This window comes from Motacilla alba, chromosome 9 (assembly GCF_015832195.1).
Source record: "Motacilla alba alba isolate MOTALB_02 chromosome 9, Motacilla_alba_V1.0_pri, whole genome shotgun sequence".
Lineage (NCBI taxonomy): Eukaryota > Metazoa > Chordata > Aves > Passeriformes > Motacillidae > Motacilla > Motacilla alba.
Genome location: NC_052024.1, coordinates 3,669,081 through 3,690,185, shown reverse-complemented (window position 1 = coordinate 3,690,185; position 21,105 = coordinate 3,669,081). Strand labels below are relative to the sequence as shown.

Below are 21,105 nucleotides of genomic sequence, written 5' to 3'. Positions count from 1 at the left end.
TACACAATCTACATGGCAGCACGTAGATTGTGCTTATTGCCATTCTAAGGTTATGGAGCAGCATCATCCACTGAAGTCTAGATGGCAGCCCTAAATAGCAACTTAGGAAAACTAAGGTTACAAAGAATCGGGTGAGAACACCCAGAACAGATCAAGAGGGCGCTCCTAACTTCTGCAGCGTTTAAAAGAATCCTTCCCTCCCTTCTTCCCCCCACATACCTCACTCTGCTGGTAATGCCTTGGATCGCACCTCAAACCCCTTTGCCAAGATATAAAACAGTTCCCAACCCTACAAAAGTCCACTTTATGATCACCACAGAGCTTCTTGTAGAGTCCTTAGGAACCTGGGAGTGTCCGTGCTGTGTTTTATTACCCTGGCAACATCAAACAAATACTTCACCAGTTGTGCGTGTTCTTCTGTTCCTGCAGCACAAGGAATGGGAGGTGATAGCAGCAGTTTAATTCCCACCTTTTGTGGTCTTGCCTCTGCTTTTAATTTCTGCTTTAAAATACACACACAACTACTGTAACTTTCTTAATATCGAAGTTACAATATCATTATATTAGAATTGTATCTTACAATGGAAATGGTTTCATTCGAAGGAGCAAAATCAAGCTAACATTAAAGACTACCATCCAAAGCTGAAATAAACTTGGTTTGCATGTGTTAAAAACACAAAAGCAGTGTGAATATGGACATTCTACTTGCTTCTCTAATTATAAAAATCAGGAAATAAAAATTAAACACTGTATTTTTAATCTAAGTTCTGAAAGAACTCAGTTCTGAATAAAGGCAAGATAAAAGCACTATAACTGGAGGAGCAAAAGAATATATTCTTAAGTTAGTTCATGACACTGAATTTCCTGCTGAGGAGACTAAAAATGAACTGATTTAGCAATTTCTCTAAAATATTAAGGTTAAATGCACAAGTGCATGGGGGATAATCCATATTTCATCTTTAGGACCTCAACTGGGAACTGCATTACTCACCCTCCACAGCACAGGGCGCTGGCTGGTTCCCAACATGCTCTCTCTTCTCCTCTCAGGCTTCTTCCAAAGCTTCGTTTTCAAGTTTACAGCTTGAAGAGTTTCACTGGTACAAAGGTACGCAAACTGCTCCCATACAAAACCCTCCAATTCCTTTATTCATGTTGTCAGGATGTATGTGGTACGTACAATTAACATTACACCAGCTACAGCACCTCTTGCAAGAGGTACCTCAACACAAGTATCCCAGAGCACCAACACAGACACAGACATTACAATATCACTTGGAAATTATTTCCCCCCTCCCCCCTGCCTTTTTTTTTGTAATTTTTTTAAATTTTATTTAATCTTGACAGCTAGGGCTTCTGAGCTGCTGGAGATTCTTTGTGGCAGATCCCCTAGTGCAGTGGCACTGCTGTAAGAAGGCTGCTTTAGACACTGGAAGGTCAGAATGAGAACTGAATGGGGTAACTGAAAGAGGTGCCATTTCCACTGCTGGAAGCTGGGCTGCTGGCTGGGTCCATAGCTGTGTGCCAGCCTCCTGGAGTCCCCTGCACAACCTCCTGCCTTACAGGCGTCTCCATACCTGGCACAAGGAGTTAAACAGTGGGACTGGAAAGACTTTAAAAAGGGATGAGCCTGAGAGAAATCTTTGTTCATTATGACAAGATGAAGGACAATCCCTTCAGGTCACCAGGCTTCACGTGTCCATCTGATCCCTAAACTCATCCTTTTTTATTCCGATGCTCTGCTTAAAAATAAACCCAAACTACAAAAAGGTTCAGCTCCGTTCTGTACACGTTCTCCATTTCCAAAGTCATTAGTCTGCGTTCAAACCTTCTCCTTTCTCTTCAATTTGGACACTTTCTTGACAGTTCCATTCTTGTTTAGAAGCTTCAAAACACGATCCTTGTGATCCAAGACCTTTAGCATGGAGTCTCGAGCCTCATTGATTTGATCCATCACGAGTTTACACCTCTGCATGTTCCCCTGAAAGGAAACACTTGTTATTAACCACAGGATGCCTGCTCTAAGCAACGCCTTCCCATTTCCCTGCCCGTGCCCCTCGTAACCGGTGACACAGGCACTGAACCCACATGGGGTTTTTTAGGTCAGCTTTAGCTTTTACTGACAGCAATGGATGCCATGTAACCAAGGGTATGGTTTTGGGTTGGGAGGCCACAGGACCTACCTGTATCAGTTCATTGATTCGATGCAGGTCATCATCAGTTGCTGCCTTTTTCTTAGGAATGAGTCCCTCCTGCAGGGCAGTCAGTCTCTCATACACATCGTGCTCCAGGTTTGTCTAAAAGACATCAGCCCTTCATGAGAAGGGTCACTGCCAAGCTGGCAAACACTTGCCCATGTTAACAAAGCTACACAGAAACAGTGAAAATCCATTCCCCTCTCAGCTGCTCGTGTCAGTGATTCAGAAGATGGAGCCTCTGACAAAATGTGGCACTATCATTCCTTTTAACATCCTATTTACGGGATTGCTCCTCTTCTGAAGAAACATGGATCCTACCACAACTGCTTCCCCTACTGCTCACAATACTATTCCAGGAATGCAGAGGTTTTGGGGAGTTTGGTGCTAAAATGCAGAGCACCTACCTCACCCCCAACCTGAAACAGAAGCATCCAGGAATGTGGATCAGTGCTGCCTCCTCAGATCAGCCGCACCATCCCAAACAGACGCTTCTTCAGACCTGTGCATCAGCAGGAGGGAGTTGCCAGTTTTGATCATCTGTACAAAATACATCAGCTCTTATGTCTGGATCAAAACCAACACTCCAAGTTTCCAAGCCACTTATGCCACATTCCTGAGAAAGGGGAAAGCATGTCCCACTCCCTTTGGGCACTACACGCCAGCTCCTTTAGGGCATCCCAATGTACTGAGTTTGTAAGAATGTCTTCCTGCCTTACACAGCTTCGTGTTCCCCCATACTGCAGGAAGCTCCAAGCCCCATGCACCTACCAGCTGCAGCAGCTGCGCTGCACAGAGATGGACCTTCCACCCTTGTGCACGACAGGACACACCCTTCTGATTGGCAATCTCTTGCAGCATGGCCTTCTTCTCTTCTGTCACCAGGAAACACAAGAACACAGAGCTCAAATTTCAGGAGTTGGCCAGGCCTCTCCTCTCAAACAACAATGACCCAAGTTCTGCTCCCCCTACAACCTAATAAATGACAACAAGCAGCATTTTGATTCAGACAGGAAAGTGACTTCCCGTCAGCCATGTACCTGACTGCTGCTCTCACTGACTAGCAGGTTATCTGTACTTTCAGAAAGATTATATCACAACCCATTTTTTTCTCATTTAAAGACTGTAGCGCTAAATGTTTCAAACACCTGGCACAAACAAGTAAGTGGTACCACATCTTGTACTACTTCTACTCTCTCCTAGATGTATTTGCACAGTTGTGAAAACCCACTCTGCTTAAAAATTCTAAAATACTAGCTGACAAGTCTGGAAGATGGTATCTAATCTCTGATTTCCCTGAATTAGGTAAAAAAGTCTTCTTTAAAAGTCCATTTGTTACTTGACAAGACTAGTTACACTAAATACAGAATGTCTTTGATTAAACTGGCAAGTGTTAGGCGGCCAGTGAGAACACTCAGCTGCAGCCTGTCACCACAGCACGTCACTTTTATCAGGACACCTTTTGCGAGCACGTTTCTATCACTGCACAAAGGCTGATCCATCAATAACCAGACCGTGTTTTCGTTTACAGAAGCACAGCTGATTCAGTGCAGCCTCCTTCCCTTCCCTCCTGCTCCTTGCCCAGACTGACCTTTGACGCGGACGTCGCTGTACCTCTGGAAGTGGTGGTAAGCAGCTTTCCAGGGGTTGCGGTAGTGCCGCAGCAGCGTGATCGGCGGCCTGGGACGCACCGGGACGTATCTCACACCTTCCTCATCTACAAAAGGAACCAGAACTGCATCATCATCCAGGAGTGAAAGCAGGCTGGCATCCACAAAAACTCCAGCAGCAGGTCAGTAAGTGCCGCCTCATACAAAATGTGTGTTGAGAAGATTCATTTTCCCTGACGTTTTCCCAGCCCTATACAAAAGTGGTGTGGAGCAGATATTTGGATTCTCTATCACTCGTATTTAGGAGGTGGGAATGTGACAGAGCTCCTTCTGTGAGAAACAAACAGAAGAGAAAATACTGAATAATAACAAAGACATCAGAGATGTCATTACCTATATACTCCTTTGGAGGAGACTTTCTCTTCTCTGCCTTCACCAGCAAACTTTTGGCAGTGGATTTCTCATCATCGGTGCTGTTTGTTTCCATCATGTCCCCTTCCTCTGTGGAGATGACATGCTGCTGCTTACGGGGTTTCTTCCTCGGGGAGGCACCAGGTGGCAAATCGCTCGGAGGCATGGAAAGATTGTTGGCCAGCAGTGCCAAAGATGGAGACACAGTACTTGTAGTCAAAGGAGGGACTGCTGAGAGGAAGGAAAGAGAAGAACCAGCCATCAGCAGTGGGAAGATAAGGCACTGTTTGAACACTACCTCCAACAGGAGGTCCTGTTTCAGCACAGTGTGAGGGGTGTGATGTGTACCAACAGGCCAGATATTAAGCCAGCAGTAATTATTAGGACAAACCTATAAGCTAAAGTCTTTAGTGTCTCATACACATAAAGAATGAGAGCAGAGCCAATTGTCCCTCAGCTGCTTCATATTTGAAGGTTATGTTAGTTGACTGTTACAAAAAGGAGTCACACTAACATGTGTCTGTGTTCCTGTAAAAACCCCTCTGTATGTACACAGGCACAGGTCCCTGTCATAGTAAGCAAATCCCGACTCTCTCGTGATAGGAGAGTCAGATGGAATCAAGGCAGGACTGCAGCACTCTGCTTGCAGGAGTCTGCTCGTACTGCCAAGCCCTCAGCACTGCTCAGCAGGTCACTGCACCAACCAACACACCTGTGCAGCTGGCAGCAGCACGGCAGGGAGTCTGAGGGAACACTCCCTGAACTTGGAAGGACAATCAGCCATGACTAAGGCTGCAGCACAAAATTTCTGGGATGGGATCTCTTGACAATTTGGCCACAAATGCCAGGAAGAGACAGAAGAGCCCCAAAGAGCTTAATGCTATCTGCTCATGCTCCAGACACATCTGCAGCAAGGAGCTGCTTTCTCACAGGACAACACACAGCTTCAAGGAGAGTGATAAAACCAACAGCTAATCCTGAACTCTGAAACCCATGAATGTGGGATGCATTCCTATTAATTTGCCACTATACAGTGCCCAGTAAGATCTGTAAGGATCTGAATTTACTGACCATGCCATTTGATAGCAACTATGGCCAAGCTGGATAAGTAAGGCAATATAATGAACATTTTGAAAAGTTCTGGAGAAAAATATGCATGAATCACATGAGGGCCCTAGGAAGTCCTACTCTGGCCATGAATTCCTCACATACAAGAAAGACCACTGGACCTGAACAGCAGCATTTGTAAACAAACTGAATTCAGCTGAGCTGCTCCATAATATGTCAGTACCACCACTGAGCATGAGCATTTTAGGCAGGGAATTCACACAGACTCTTTGGAGTTGGAGCATTTGAACATGAACTAAGCAGGCACAATAAGTGATTTCATGGGAAATTAGGAAAAAGGCATAAAAGAGCCTTATAAAGCATATGGGAATTCTGGAGCTCTGTGCTACCATGGAAGAGATGTCCTTTCATTTTCAAGATGGAACTGTTGAAAAACCCTCCTAATTCCTCCACTGTCTCAAAATCAAAAAAAGCAACTTGATGATTCCCAGCCACTTACCAGATACCGGCCGCATGATGTCCATAGGCTCCATTTCCTCCTTGATTTTGATCTCTGGTACCACAGGGCCCAGCACGGCTGACAGGGCCCCGCTCATGGTGGATGGAGGAGCAGGAGCTGCCACGATGGTGGTGGAGGTGGGAGGAGCAGCCACCACAGCTCCTGGGATGGTGGACAGGGCTGCTGCAGGCTGGGAGGTGGGGCTGGCGGCCGCGATGATGGTGGGGATGGCAGAGGGGGGCTGCTGGGAGCTCGGGGGCACCGTGATGGTGGGCTGCTCACCACCTTGGTTACACACTGCCTCCATAGACACAGGCACTGGGGTGGCCATGGACACGTGGATTTCAGGCTTTGGCTTGCCACTGTAGCACAAATAAAAGCAAAGAGAAGTGAAGTGAACTGTATCTCAGGTGGTGAGCACCCAGCACAAAAGGAATGAGGCAAACTGCAGTCAGACTATTCAGTTTTTCCTGCACCACCTGGTGCAGTAAAGTGTTTAACAACAGGAGAAGGTTTAATCTCAGTTGTATTTCCTCCTCCTCTCCCTTTCTAATCTGTATTGATTACAGATTAATCTAATCTTTTTATCTGCATTGATTACAGATACTGCTTTTTTCCATTCACTGTGACAAACAAATCTCATGACTAATTCCAGGTAACTTCAAAATACTTGTAAAAGGATTAAAACAGTTTTACAATGCAGCCAAGAGGAATTTTTACCCAAAACTGTACTGGCCTCATCCTCTGCAGGAGCTTTCACTGTGGCTTACAGTTATAAAACAACAAATTGTAAAGCCACTGAACTCAAGTGAAGCAGGGCAGAAGTTGCATTTACCTTTCCTCAGCAGTAATTTTCAATTACAATAGAATGAAGTTTTGAGGCGTATCTCCCCCTACACTAGCAGAGGGTTTTTGTTTCTGTGAAAGCTCATCACCACAGCTTTTAAAGGTAATTTCCTCAGCTTCACAAACAGCAGAACTTGTCAAGGCTGTTCGAGTTTGTCACAAATTCAAAATAGAATATTTCCCAAAAGAAAGAAAAATGCTCCAATAGCCAAAGAACACAACCCAAATACAATGGAACTATTACACTGCAGGTGGCTGCTCCCTAAAGTCTTACCCAGCAGGCCTTGGTGATCCAGAGGTGCTTCGCATCGTGCTCTCCACACGTGTGCTGGCCACTTCAGGTGGCTGAGGGGGAATTAAGCTTTTCCTGACTGCCAGCCTGAAAGAGACAGACAGATCTAGGATTCCCAGCTCCCTGGTGCAAAGACAAACACCCCTGAGAGCAAAGGAATCAGCTCTCTTACACAAACCAGGACAGGAGTTAGGGCTGTAGCACTGCCCTCTGTCTTCAGTGTAACCAACTCACTGCACAAAGAGTCTCATTTTACTTTTCAAATTAGCTATTTTATTTTCTTTTAAAATAAAAGATAAGTTGCTGTGGCCTAGTCTCACCCAATTCAGGGCTTCTCCAAGAGTGCCAGCTTTACATTCATCCTGTCAGTGAGAACACTTTGCTGCAACTGCCAGGCTCCAGCAGTGGACAAAGGGGTCTGGCCATGCCACTGCTGCTTCAAGACTGAGCAAATCATCTGGAGCTAAACAGTGCTCACATGGGCATCTGCTCCCTTTAGCTGGACCTGACTCCCAGAGCCTGACTCCAGAACCTCAAAGCCCGAGTGAGGATGTTAGGATGATAAGGCTGATTAAGGTCTTTTAGAGACTATTCAGTCTCCTGCGGGACTGAAAGTCAAACTGCTATCCAAAATAATCAACAAATTGAAACAGTCTTTAGTGATCTACTTGACTCTTTAACTTCTCTTTCAGTTTTACAGCCTACAGCTTCTCTGCCTTAAAAAAGGATTCCACCCACATAAAAAGTATGCAATTTTAATCTCACAGGCCACATTAGTGCCACATGTTTTCAGTTGCTAGCTGGGAGGAAATGCATTGTTAATTCTAAAGCTGTCTCCTGCCTCTTTATTAAGGCTTTTAAAAATAGACAGGCAACATAAAATATTTTAAGAGTTTAAGTTACTCCCTCCCTTTTTCCTAATCAGATTTCACAGCAGGGTACTAATCCTATCCTTTCCACTCATCCACATATTCTTCCAAGAAAAGCTCTGAAGAAAAAGCACCCAATTCTAATTTTAGTAGACTATGAACTCTTTCTTCTTATCACACCAAGCAAGAAAGCCTCAAATCCACTTTCTCTCAAAAGGTCACTTTCAAGACCTAGGAGACAAACTGTCCTTCTCGTTTTATTACTGACGCTACAGAAAACTCTATCCTGTCCTGGGGGAGGAAAAGAACTGTTTCACTGATCAGCAGGTTACTTATAACCACTGCTGACTGAATAATCTGCTGGAGAATTCCTTATCTCCACTGAAATTATTCCATTTGGCTGGGCTGGATTGCACGAAGTGCCACCCAAGTGTCACCTTCAGTTCCACTCACCCGTCCGTGGCTGGCTTCTTGCGAAGGATGCTCGGGCGTGGGGAGGAGCCCTGGGCTGGAGCACTGGCACTGGCACTCTGGTTGTGGGTTTGCACAACTGTAGTTGCTGCAGATGCAGTGTTGAATGTGTTGCTAATAGGATTGGCTACAATGGTGGCTCCATCTGCCAAGACTACTGCTGGGAAGGATGGACGTGGACACAGCAGAGACAAAAACAGAGAGCGGAAAGCAGCAGTTACTTAAGGGAATGTGATGACAAAGCAGGTGTCTGCAGAGCATACGTTGTACATTCTCTGAGTCCCTCAGTCTCTAACTGCAGTGCTTTCAGACTCCTTTGTAAGCAGTGCCTTTGCCACAAGCAATCTGATCACTGAACCTTCACTGAAGGAGGAGAATACTTCCTGCCTAACAACCACTTCTAGGGAAATAGTCTTTTCCAGAAGACAAGGAAAAGGCAGAAATCACAGGGGAGATCACCAACACAACTGGGTAACAACAGAGCAACACTTCTGGTAGAACCCATGTGGCAACACATGTCAGCTGTATGTAAGTGACATCAGCTGTGTGTGCATTCTGACCTTCTGCCAGAGCCTGTCTGGCCAACTGAGGGATGCAGAGCATGTGGACAGCCAGGAAGTCACTGTGCAGTGCCTGCCAGCTATGCAACAGCTTATTCTCTTGGATCTCCCATTCCTCCTGAAAGTTCTCGGGGCTCCATCAGACCAATCACTTATAATGCAAGATGGTTTCTGTCACAGCTCAGGATCAGGTTACCAACAGCAGAAGGTACCTGGCTGTACCCTAATTGCTCCTGGGATCTGATGCACAGCCAGAGAACATCACTCACTTGTAAATTACTTCTGCTAAAAGGCCTTACTGAAGGCAATTGTTTAAGCTGAGGCACTACCAGTCTTTTCCACTGAAGTAACCCATCCAAGGCTAGCCACAGGCTCCACCTAGCACGCTTTAAAAATAACTACAGAAACAGCCAGCAAGCATTTGCTGGGAGAGCATGTGCATGGATGTATTCAGTGTCCACCTCGGGACCACAGAGACTGTAACAACATCATCAGTCAGAGCCAAATGTGCAGGACAGCAGCTCAGCTGCTCTGTCTTGCTCTGAAGCGAGGACTTGGCTGGTTGCTCTTACCTGAGGTCTTGGTGTCGCCCGGTGGCTGCTGGGCCCCGATGGGTGCCGGCTGCAGCCCCTGCGCGCCCATGGGTGCAGCAGGGTGCAGTCCTTGGGTCCCGATGGGCGCTGGCTGGATGCCCTGGGCACTGATGGGGGCAGGCTGGATGCCCTGGGCACTGATGGGGGCAGGCTGGATGCCCTGGATATGCCGGGCGTGAGATGCATCCACTGTCATCAGCTGCATGGGGTTCAGGTGCACGGTGGAGGCCACTCCCACGCCGGTCTGAGCCGTGATGGCCGAGTTGGGCGCCTGGGCTGAAACTGGGAGCAGCACAGACACCTCACCAGCAGGTCACCTCAGTTCCCCCTCCCACCACTTGCTCAAATACTAACTTTTCAAAGACTTTTTTTTGCTTTGAAAAACTAATTTGCCAGTCTGCTTGTTGCAGTAGTAAATATGAGAGTAGGGAAGATTGTCTGCCAGAAGAATTAATTACTGTTGATTTTAATTCCATTTTCTATTTGTAATTGCAGCAAGAGAGAAAAGAGCAGCTTAACTCTGCTTTTAGGTAGACTCAAATTACAGTCTCAGAATGCTGTGCTCTATTTTTGCTCACTATCGTATTTTACGGTGCTTGTATGTACCAACACTTGGCATTTTTCCCTGCTTAAAAAACAGATTAAAGTAATCAGAAACCTAAGTAATTTCTTGTACTCTGATGTTGACTCAACTCTGAAGTTGAACACAACCTTATCTGGCCTCAGAACAGGCCAGATTAACAGGGCAGCAGTTTTAGGCTGGATCCCACAGCTCAAATGAACACAGTTATCTTTTAGTGGCAGAACAATGCTCCCAACAATACACCTGCTCTAAGTAGCTCAATCATTTAATAAATTCACAGCTCTAAACTAATGATTCCACCTTATCAGATCCACTCTACAGTGTATTACAGTTCTCCCATGCAGCACTTAAATAATACTTTTGGACCACTTGCAGACCCTGGATCCCAGATTTCCAGGCCCTGCAGAGCTGCACCAGGATTTCTGCAGCCACACACAGAACGCAAGTGTGAACTTGCCAACAATGGCCTTGCTTGCTAACAATGCAGAACAAGCTGGTTTTATCATTGTCACAGGATTTCCATCAAGTTCTTGTGCTGACAAGACACTCTAAAAACAGGCATCAAAAACTGAAACCAGGTCCCTGAAAATGGCTCTGTATAAAGTGTGGCACGTTTATTCTCTTGGTCAAAACATTGTTGTTGCAAAAATTTCTATCCGACAAAATCCTTTTAGGATACTAAGCAAAGCACAACCAGCATTTGGAAAACCAAAGCCAACATTCTTCCTCCAAAATTCTGCATTAACTCTCCTTATCTCAGTGATCTTTTAAAAAGTCTCCTCTGAAATCCTCTCTACCCTCACCCAGCTGTGCTCAGCATAGGTGTACCTTCCTCCTCATACCATGAATGCTCTGCTTCAAGTTGCCACCACCAGCTGTCATGATTAATACCTTCCATGGATTCTTCAAGTCAATTTAACAAGTAAAATGACTGTGTCAATAAGCTCCCCATGAAGAACACACATCTGCATTTATAAATATTACCATGAGCCTACCAGCACCTCAATATCCCTCCAGAACTGGAACCCCTGACTGTGTGCAATTATGTTCTGTCAGGGAAGGTTTAGATTGGATGTTAGGAAAAAATTCTTACAGGGTTGTAAAGCCCTGGCACAGGCTGCTCAGGGAAGTGGTGGAGTCCCCATCCCTGGCAGTATTTAAAAAACATGAGGGAAAATGGTTTAGTGGTGGCTTTAGGAGTGCTGGATTAATGGTTAGATTTGATGATCTTAAAAGTCTTTCTCAACCTAAAGAACCCAATGATTCTACACTTTCCTGTTCAACAAATGGGCTTTGCCACTTCCCAGTCCTTCTAAATTTCCTCTGTACTGCTCACAGGTATCATGCTGCCAGCAGACACAGATATTCCATGAAAATCTACATCATGCATGTTCTTGCAGTCTGGATAGTGGAAATTACCCATTATAGAGAGCAGTCCTATACAACCTGGTAAGGTAAAAGTGTTCCAAATTTTGTTACAGAATGGCATAAGTTTGGGTTGTGCATCATTTTTTTGACTGCAAATTACTGCGACTGTTCAAATACATTAATTTCTCCGTTCTTCTCAACAGAACACTAATGCAAGTGTGCAATGCAAATCAGTTTTTCTCTTTTTGGTTCAGGTTTCTCTCTCAAACTGTACATTCACGTGAAAAGATATTAAAAGAGCTTATCAGAACACCAGGGAATGAAGATGTATCAAAGAGTTGGCTTGGTCTGGAGGAGCCAAACTGTTTTGATTTGTAGACTCAAAACCTTTATTTATAGACACAAAGCCCCTGGGATATCAAATATGAAACTCTTGAAAAAACAACAAATCATCAGAGGCTTTTTGTGACTGATTGTCAGAGTCTAGCACAAATCCTTTTAGTTCCTTCCATCACTAGAGCACATCCAAAAGCTGCAAGCTCAAAGCCCCAAGGCCGCTTGCCCGAAGCTGGGCTTACCTGGGTACTGGCGGATGGTGGACACGGAGCTGGTGATGGGGGTGTAGGTGTGGGCAGTCAGAGGGTAGGCAGAGGGGGGGTAGGTAGGTAGGAAATACTGGAACTGGACAGGCACCGACTGCCTACAGGCATCAAAGAGAGCACGTGTTACACAGAGTTCAACAGGTAACCTTCAACCCCTGCCCTTCAGCACTCCCTGAACTACCAAACCCCATCCCCTCCCATAGTTTTTACAAAGTTATTTCCACCAGAGCAGAAGGCAGAAAAGCAGCAGGGCACCCACACCCTACTCACACACTCTCACTGGCAGAGGCTTTAGTTCTGCCCACCTGTTGTCATTTCGGGTTTCCATGGCTACTGGGTTTGGAGATGCCCGGTGGCTGGACAGAGGTATGAGGTTACTCCTCTCTGCTGTGTAATCAGACTGGATCCGGGGAGAAGTGTGGGTGATTTGCTGGGGAACCACTTTAGCTGCATGAAGACAAACATGTCATCAATTGACAGTCAAAGGAAAGGCTAGTAAACACTGCCAAGCCAGATCAATAACCTTGTCAAACAAAACCACCAACACTACTCCCTTCCCTCTCAACCCAAAACAACCCATCCTATCCACAAATTATTTCCTACCCACAATAGGCCAAAAGAAAAAGGAGAACAAAGCATTTCTCATCAATTTATATCAGAATGGATGGATAGTCTAAATACATATATAAATGATACTTGCTAACAAAGTCACTTCAGTGCTCAGATTAAGTTAATTTCTTTAGGACAGACCAAACCATTCTGATGTCAAGAACAAGTTATCTGAGTTTTGAAAGCAGAGATCAAGGGAAAAGAGACCAAGGCAGACAAGTGTCTGTGGACAGAGGCCATGAAAAGGAAGAAAACACCTGCGAGAGCTTTACAAGAAACACTGATGTATGAGATACAATTTCACTCCTTGGAAATTTAGGGCTGGGGAAGAGATTAAAAGATTTCAAAAGAAAAAGAAGGTCAGCAGGATAACAGATGAACAAAAGGAAATTTATGCAGTTCTGTAGGAAACATCTCAGGCACATTCCACAGGCATCCAGGCAAATAACATTCCCACCTTTAGGCCTTTGTGTTTTACATTCAAATGAACTAAACAAAACAAGTGTTTTACATTCAAGTGAACACACTAAACAAATCCAGCTAGGCTACACCTAACACCTCAAGAAGCACATGAAGTAACTTACAAAATCAACTATGAAAGCTACAGTCTATCACCAAGCAGTTAAAACTTTTAGAGTATCCAACGCAGGTTTTGAAATGCCAAAAGGCCCAAGTTTGTCTAAAAATTCAGCAGAGAAAGTAAATGAGCCATTTTATTACCTGCTCCTCCTAGAACATCTATTTCTTCCTGATATTAAAAAAATTAGAATACTGGACCTGTTAATTGGTTTCTCCCAGCCTGAACTGATTTTCTTTCCCTCCTTAATTTGCTAACATGCACAAACACTTCCAGCACGCAAAGAAAAACTGAAGCATGAGTTACACACTTTTCTGAGAACTGAAATCACTCACCAACTGGGATGTTTGAGGTCGTGACAGCTGTAGCATGGGAAGAATGTGAGGGCATTGTCATGGTAACAATGGTGCTTGTAGGCGCTTGGGTGTGAGATACAGAACCTGAAGGAAAAAAACAAACTTAATAAGAGATCTTTCTATGGAGCCCTGCCACGCCAGTGTATCCATATCCTAAAGAGGGCAAAACCCCCAAACCAGTCAACCTCCCTGAAGAACTCAGTAACTGCATTCCTGAAGCCATGCACCTCCAAATGCAGTCTTTATCATGAAAAAAGATTTGCTCAAAAATGATTGGGTTCTAAATTCAAAGAAAGCCAACAAAAAGCAACAGACCCCAGCCCTCATGATGCTCCCACAACAGCATTATGAATACTCACCAGCTGTGGTTGCTGAAGCAATGGTATTTGTTGCCAAAATAGGTGCCACAGTTGCTGCTGCCACTGGAGTACCAGTACTGAAAATGGTTTTCTATGAAAAAAAAAAATTAAAGTTAGAAGACTACTACATTTAACAGCTATAGTTAGTATGAAATCACCTTGCACTGACCGTACAGAACGTTAATTTCTAATTCATACTAGCTTTTCTCCAAAATGTAATCTTAGCCTGCAAGCTATAAACAAGTCTTGAGAAGCAGCAGGAGGGTTTTTTGCTGCCTGCAGCTCACCTGGGCCATGGTGTGGAGCTGTGGTTTCTGGGTGCCTATGGCAGGGTGCGAGGGCAGCGTGATGCGCGTGGCCGTGTCCCGCGGCTGCGCCGGCCGCTGGATGCTGATGGCTGCAGAAGGGGGGTGCTGCTGGATGGACAGCGTGGGGCGGCTGCAGAGCAAGAAAAGCAACCATCAACACAACCTTCTGGAGACTGAGCATGGGAGATACAACACAGGCACACACATCAGGCCTCGGCGTCCTCCCCAGTGCTGTCAATCGCGTGGCAAAGCAACATGAAGGAATTTGAGCTACTCTGTTCTGTCCCCATGTGCCCTATGCACCCAGCCAGGAGTTATCATAACTCTTATCAGTTGAACTTCATCTCAGCATTCATGTGTCACTTTTCACTGTGTCTTTGTAAAAAATATAGGCCAAATACCCACAAGTTCCTGCAACAGAAACTCCGCTGTCCAGGGAGCAGGACTAAAAAAGACTACTTAAGGTCTTTCCTTCTCATAGGAAAGAGAAGGATAGCCCTCATATAAGGGCTCACAGAGCCCTTATAAAGCCCTTTTACCCTTATAAACAGGTATAAGTTTATGCTTATACCCATTTTTATTCACAGAACTGCAAGGATTTGCACTGTGCAAGCGTCACTATTTTGGTTTTATATCATCCCACAAGTAGAGGATTATCAGCTCAGGCTGATTAACATTTCCCCTTGCTGCAATTTCTGTCAAATACAGAGTTTCTGTAGGTTTTACCTGAGGGTTGACTCTGTGGCATGTGCTGCTGTTGTGGTTATAACAGGGGACTGAGCTCTTGTGGCTGAGACAGTTGCCACCACTGCAGGAGGAATAGTGCTTGAAGTTGTCACAGGAGGACGAGACTATTAAAAAACAAAAAAAAAAGTGTCAAAGAGAGAACATTCAGAAAGGAAATTCTGCTGTTTAGAGAACAGCTAGGAATTCCTTGATTAAAACTGGCTTTCCTACACCTCCTCACTAAGTTTTGGCATTCTAAGACATTTCCACTCTTCCTGAATTGATCTGCAGGCTCCTAAGCAGAACTGTCCTGGTTTTCAACACACATACAGCACAGGAACCAGTAGGCAAGAAAGTTAACAGGACTGGCTCCCTTGAAAGTCTTTAGGAAAAACCTCAAAGGTGAGTTCCCTTCAGAATGAAAAGAAATTCCAGTACACACAAAGTTAGAAGTGATTGGGATCCTAACTGAAAGCACAGTGGGAAGATGTTTAACCCTCTGTCCTACGGCTGAACACTAGCACTGCTGTAGGGAGGCAAGATCTACCATCTTCTCCTTATACAGGTACAAAAGCCAAGATATACAGGAGCATATTATAGAGAGATTTCAAAAGTTCTGCATCAATTCATACAATATTGAACAATAAATCAACACCAGCACATTGTACTGGACCTTTCAGACTTTAAAACTTGAGCGTGTCTGAATGAAATTGTCTTCCCAGTTTCTAAGCACTTTGGAGGCAGATTAAAACCCACCAAGTCTATGAAGGAAACACAGAAAATAGACCTGGAAGAGAGCTGACAGTAGCTGCAGCCCAGTGCACACGAAGAGTTTATACATTACAGCTGAGTGCCAGGAAGCATTTGGAGCAGGGGGTCAGTGATGTGCAGAGCTGCCTGCCTGCTACCTGCCTGGATTGGCTGGTGGATGATGTGCTGGACTGCTGGCTGGGCTGCAGCTGCGTTTGGCAACTGGGAGGCTGGTCTCAGGACTGTGGTTACTTTAGAACTGGACATCACTGCAGCAGCTGCTGCACCTGGGGAAGAAACCAAGCACGTTAAAATACAGCTCCATCACAATCACAGACAGGCCCTGACATCAGCTGGCATTTCAATTCTAATGCATTTCATATTCAGGGCAGTTCATGTGATGTTGGTGTAAAAATAAGGCTTTCAACAAACATACATAAGATTTACAAAAGCATGTGTGGAGGTATTATTTTAAATTAATTTGCTTTGAAGGTATTTCTTACTCCCCTATAATAGCCTTGTATTGCAAATGCCATGTTTTCTTAGGCCAAGCTATGGAAGTCAGTAGAAATAATTCAGTTTGATTACTGGGCCAATGTGTAAATAAGACATCTGATACCAGCAATGATCTCACTGCAGCTGATGAAGTTCAGAAGAAAAATACACTTGCAAAAGAAGGAAACCATAAGAACAAGGAAACACCCCACAAAACAAAACAAACAGCTACATCTCCCCCTAAAAATACAAGGCCAAAACTCCACAGCATTTAAACCTGCAATTGATTAATTTGTCTCCTGTCTGGTGACTCCTGATCATAATAAAACGCAGTAGCAATGGCCTTGCAATCAGATGATGGACTGGATTGCATACCTCCTGTACACTGAAATTACCTCAAAAGTTAATATTCAAGCCCAGAGAAAAAGAGCAGGGGAAAAAAGAAAATGTGTACTGAGAGTCCAAGTCTGTGGCAGCTGTCCCCTCAGAATCAGGTGAACAACACTACTGTAGCTACAGATAAACCTCCACAGTCCTTCCACCTGCTCTAGCTAAAGAAGATTATGTTTTTCCTCACATCAATTTATTTTTCTTGACTGAGTCAGCAAATAACATTGAGCATAAAAGGAAATAAAACTGACAAATGGTACTTGGAATTCAGATCAATTCAAAGCTGAACTGCAAACCTAACTCACAGGACTTTGAAAGCAAAGCTGCAGTCAGAAATCTGCCAGGTTGTACTGAGCACAGAGTTGCATTAAGGGGCTGATCTCCTGTTTTACAAGCTGTAGCATCCAAAATGCTGGGAACAAGAGCCTGTAGTTATCACCAGCATTTAACTCTCGGGTAAATGCAAATGCATACAATATGATGTGTTAACAGGCATAACAATGCTTGAGTGGTCCTGTGACAGGGGGATACAAGAACGTGGCTCACAACTGCCCACGTGCCCCTGCCATAGGTGAGCAATACCTGCTGCCCAGAATGTACATGACATTTTACAGGGCAGGTGTGTCTCTACCACCGGATGTTTTTTCTTGAAAGTGTTGATTGTTTCAACAGCAAAGAATCAGAATAAGAGATGTGCTGGTATCTGCCAGCATTTTAAACACTGTCACATGGTCCTGCTGCATTAGCAGTGAGGAGTTTCAGAGGTGTGGGCTAAATGCAGCAGCTGAGAGCCTGTGAGCAGAAGGCAGGGACAGCACAGCTGGATCTTTACCTCGGGGCAGATGAGAAGCTCCAATGTGCAGTGGAGGCCCAGGAGCACTGCTCCTGATGATGGACATCTGCACGTTGGTGGCCATGATATGATGCAAGTTACTGGGATGCCCCTGCAGAAATAAAGAACAGAACAAGTCAGCTGTGTTGACAAAAATCAGTGGTCACAGAATCACCATATCTCAGCCTCAGAGACAGAAAAGAGATCTTGGAGAAATACCTGGTGTACCAAGGCTGCATGCATTAAAAGCTGAGTGGAGAAGGAGGCAGGTGTTTGTATAGGATAAAGTTACAGAGCCTGCTGCCACTGGAAGATGCAAACGCTTCTCTGTTTCACTGCTGTGTTTTGAAAGTTGGTACTTGGGTGACAGTCACCCAGCAGCCACCCACAAACAACCACAAAGTTGTCCCTTCTAGCATTGGTGACATTAAGGCATAGTTTTATACCACCTCTCCAATAAAGCAGAGAATGGTGGAAACCTGGCAAATGCTGGAACTAATTCTATTTTTTTATAATTCTAGAGCTCCTGGGGATATTAATATAAGATAAATCCACTGAAATTGCTGCACATTCTTAGCCAGACTAACTCAAGTCCACCTAAAGGCACTTTACATCAAAACCCTGAGAGGTTTAGTAATGACTCTTCTGACAAACTATTTTCAAACCAACAGGGCTGGCTCTGCAGTCCAGTTAGAGGAGAAGAAAAGTTTTCAAATCATTATCTACACAGACTCCCTCAAGTTTTGTCACTCCCAGTTCAGTAAGAACACCGTGCAAACCCATGAACTGCTCACTGGTCTCTTCTGAACTCCTCCCAGGGAAGCTGAAGAACAGTGCAATAATGAATCTCAGCACTTTCTCTACAGTAGAAATTCTCCAAGTGACACTGACACAGCAGGAGCTTTTAAGAAAAGACCCAGCTTTTGGGTATGGCTCTGCCATCACAGCCTGGCTGTGCTATCTCAGCTGGATGATCCCAACAAATCAGCAGCTTTCTAAAGAGGTGGTGATAACCAAGCCTGAGGTTTAATGGTCCAGGCACTGATTCAACAACCAGCAGCACTGAGTAGGGGAACCTGCTCTCTTTACATTCCCTCCTGCTGCAAAAGCCCCCCTCAGCTGTACTTGCATTGATCTGAGCGTGCAGTGAGATGGAACAGAAGAGCCACCAAAAAACCAGACCTGTTGCCCACTGATGGTTGCCACAGGGATTGTTGGAGCCTGTGGTATGCTGCTTTCCATGGTCACGGTCACTTGCCCAGGGACTTTGGTGGGAGCTGAGAGAGTGGAGGGAGGAGCAGGAGCAATGGGCCGGCTGGGCATGGTGGGCTTCAAGGGAGGCTACAAGAAATGGAAAGACAGAAACATTGGCAACTTCAAATTGGAGAGCCCACTGTTGAAGCAGCAGTCATTCTGTGGGGTCAAAGCCTGAGGAGAGAGTTTGTGCAAGCATGGCTAAATATTTGGAGAGGAAAGATACTGAACATTTGGTTATTGCAAACAAAGAAAGGGCATATTTTGTCCTGGAAATATGCAGGTTCTACAATGAGTCATCAGTGGAATCTGTCAGGGCTATGGTATTGCCCTACAGACACTGGATATTACCAGGTAACTTTATATCCTGAAGAGAAAATGGAAATTTGATTGAAATCACTGCTCTCCTCAAAGATAAACAAAATAATGCTGAAATGCTAGCAAGTCCTCAGTGTATCATCTGGATCAGCCAAACCCACAAGGCACTGCACAGCCAGCAGAAGCATGCAAGAAAAGCTTGAGAATCAAAAGCAGGGAAGGTTTTGGTGTCATTCACTTTTTCTCCAGATTGTATTGATGAATCCTCTCATTACCTTCATAAGCCCATCTGAAAAAGAAAGTGGCACAGCTGGAGTCAAATGGGCTGGCGGTGCTGTCACTGTCACTGGGGCACCAGACTGGACAGGGTGGTGCTGTGTCAGCATCTGGACCTGCGGGTAGGGCCGGACCACCACGGGCTCCTGCTTCTCCTCCCGGGGCTGGATGGAGCCACTGGGGCCCATGTGCTCCCTGGGAGCAACTTCTGGCTCACGACTGGACTCGTCACTCACTAGGGAAAAGCAGAGAAAAAGGTCAGAACTGTTACAAAGCTCCCTTTGGTCACCCACAAGGTCAGAGATGAGATGTCAAAAATATCAGTCAGTCTTACAATTAGACATATTTCAATGATGGAGAAACTGGGAATTCTGGCACTGCTTCTGTCCCCCTCAGAACTGATGGGTTGGGCAATGCTGGGGAACCTGGGGTCAACTCTGAGAAATCCAACTAAATACCTTCTTTAAACACAGACTGACTAACTTTTCTTTCAAGTGAAAAATATTTAATTATCTAAGTAACTGGTGTAACGTTAAGTAACAGATCAAACAGAAAAAAAACCTGCACATTTAATGCAACATGCATCTGAATATCGAGCAGAAAAAAGGCATAAAATGTCCTGAAAATGAAGCTGCTCCTCCAGTCACTTCTGAAAACCTGTCACCGTGGCAGGGACAGCAGGAGCTGTGATCACAGCCCCCACTCCATTTCCAGCTCCATGAGATGCTCCCATGTCCGCTCGTCACTTCTGCTACGAACACAGCGGACCGAGCTGCGGCACCGCGCGCAGGCAGCGGGCAGCCAAGGCGCACCCCGGTTCTGCGGCGCTGTCCCGAGCCGGCAGCCGCCCTGCCGGCCCCGGTGCGCTCCGGACGCGGCAGCTTCCAGCCCGCGGGGCCGCCTCGCTCCTCCCGCCCGAGGCGGCAGAGCGTGATGGGGCGGGGCGGGGTGCCGGGATCGCTCCCCGCCCCTGGAGCTGACAGACGCGGGCCCGGGACGGCGCTTACCTGTGGCGGCGGGGGCGATAATCCCGGCCGAGCCGCTGGTGGGGATGGGCGGCGGCGCTGGTCCCAGGGGGGCGGGAGGCGCGCCCGAACGGGGGAACTGCTGCGAGCTCATGTCACCTGCGGGTCGCAGCGCGGCCGTTATGTCGCGACTCGCCCGGCCCGGCCCGGCCCCGCCGCCCCCGGCCTCCCTCGGTCCCTCCCGCTCCCCGGGCGCGGCCCCGCGGCCCCACCCACCCCGGCGCGCCCGCGCGGGCGGGTTCGCGCGGCGCCCGGCCAATGGCGGCGGGGCGGCGCCGGCCAATCAGCGCCCGCCCTGCGCGCCCCGCCCCGCCGCGCCGCCGCGATGGGCCGCAGGGCCCGGATGTGCCCGGCAGCGCGACGGCCCCGCCGCCTCGGGCCGGGCCGCTCCGCGCCGCTCGCCCTGCTGCCGTCCCTTCGTGATACCCCCTCCGCGGCGCTTCCGCCGGCTGGAGGCTCGCTCCCCCCCTGCCGCCGTCGCGCTGTGAAGCGGCGGTCGCCTCCCCCTACCCGCAGCCCTTCCTCGGAGCCAGCCCCGGCCCGCAGATCTGGGCGATGCCGTGCGCCGGGCGCGGCAGTACCTGTGCCCGGGGCGGTGCCGTGCGCCGGTCCCTGAGGCCGGTCGCCCCGCGTCGCCGCCGCTGCCGAGGGCCGCTTCCGCCGCTGCAGCTGCCCGCACCCGATTGGCCCCGGCCAGCCACGCCTACCCTGGGCCGCCGCGTTTCATTGGCTGCCGAGCCCGCCCCGCGGGGCCGCCGGGAGATGTAGTCCGCGGTGGGGCTGTGGCGGGCACGGATCTCGCGAGGCGCGGGAGGGGCGGCGCTGTGCCCGAGCGCGCCATTGGCCGCGCGCCGCGAGGTCTCCGA

At 46.9% G+C, this 21,105-nt stretch overlaps 1 protein-coding gene across 4 annotated transcripts; it reads right to left on the bottom strand.

Moving 5' to 3' along the window:
- Window positions 1-1,123: 1,123 nt before the first annotated feature.
- Window positions 1,124-20,961, bottom strand: SAP130 (Sin3A associated protein 130). Of its 4 annotated transcripts, XR_005257980.1 has the most exons (22): window positions 20,821-20,961; window positions 20,222-20,338; window positions 19,214-19,449; window positions 18,549-18,707; window positions 17,367-17,478; window positions 15,812-15,936; window positions 14,900-15,024; window positions 14,153-14,303; window positions 13,866-13,956; window positions 13,486-13,590; window positions 12,270-12,411; window positions 11,941-12,062; window positions 9,391-9,693; window positions 8,241-8,418; window positions 6,901-7,005; window positions 5,781-6,142; window positions 4,196-4,444; window positions 3,784-3,909; window positions 2,964-3,067; window positions 2,600-2,732; window positions 2,181-2,294; window positions 1,954-1,978 (listed from the first exon to the last, which is right to left on the bottom strand). XR_005257980.1 is itself a non-coding variant. In XM_038145857.1 (21 exons), the coding sequence occupies exons 2-21, from the start codon at window positions 20,331-20,333 to the stop codon at window positions 1,820-1,822; spliced, it is 3,180 nt and encodes a 1,059-aa protein (XP_038001785.1). In that variant the 5' UTR covers window positions 20,334-20,338; window positions 20,821-20,961; the 3' UTR covers window positions 1,124-1,819. The 4 variants fall into 4 exon arrangements, 3 of the variants coding, with proteins under 3 accessions (XP_038001785.1, XP_038001787.1, XP_038001786.1); XM_038145857.1 differs by lacking the exon at window positions 2,600-2,732 and having other exon boundaries at window positions 1,124-1,978; XM_038145859.1 differs by lacking the exon at window positions 2,600-2,732 and having other exon boundaries at window positions 1,124-1,978; window positions 4,196-4,441.
- Between the last annotated feature and the right edge of the window lie 144 nt (window positions 20,962-21,105).

Excerpts from the sequence above, each read along its gene's own strand:
- SAP130 (XM_038145857.1), bottom strand. The coding sequence starts at position 20,333 with ATGAGCTCGCAGCAGTTCCCCCGTTCGGGCGCGCCTCCCGCCCCCCTG. Across the intron at positions 13,957-14,152 it reads AGCTCCACACCATGGCCCAG|AAAACCATTTTCAGTACTGG; the intron begins GTGAGCTGCAGG and ends TTTTTTTCATAG. Across the intron at positions 12,412-13,485 it reads GACCTCAAACATCCCAGTTG|CTAAAGTGGTTCCCCAGCAA; the intron begins GTGAGTGATTTC and ends GTCTTCATGCAG.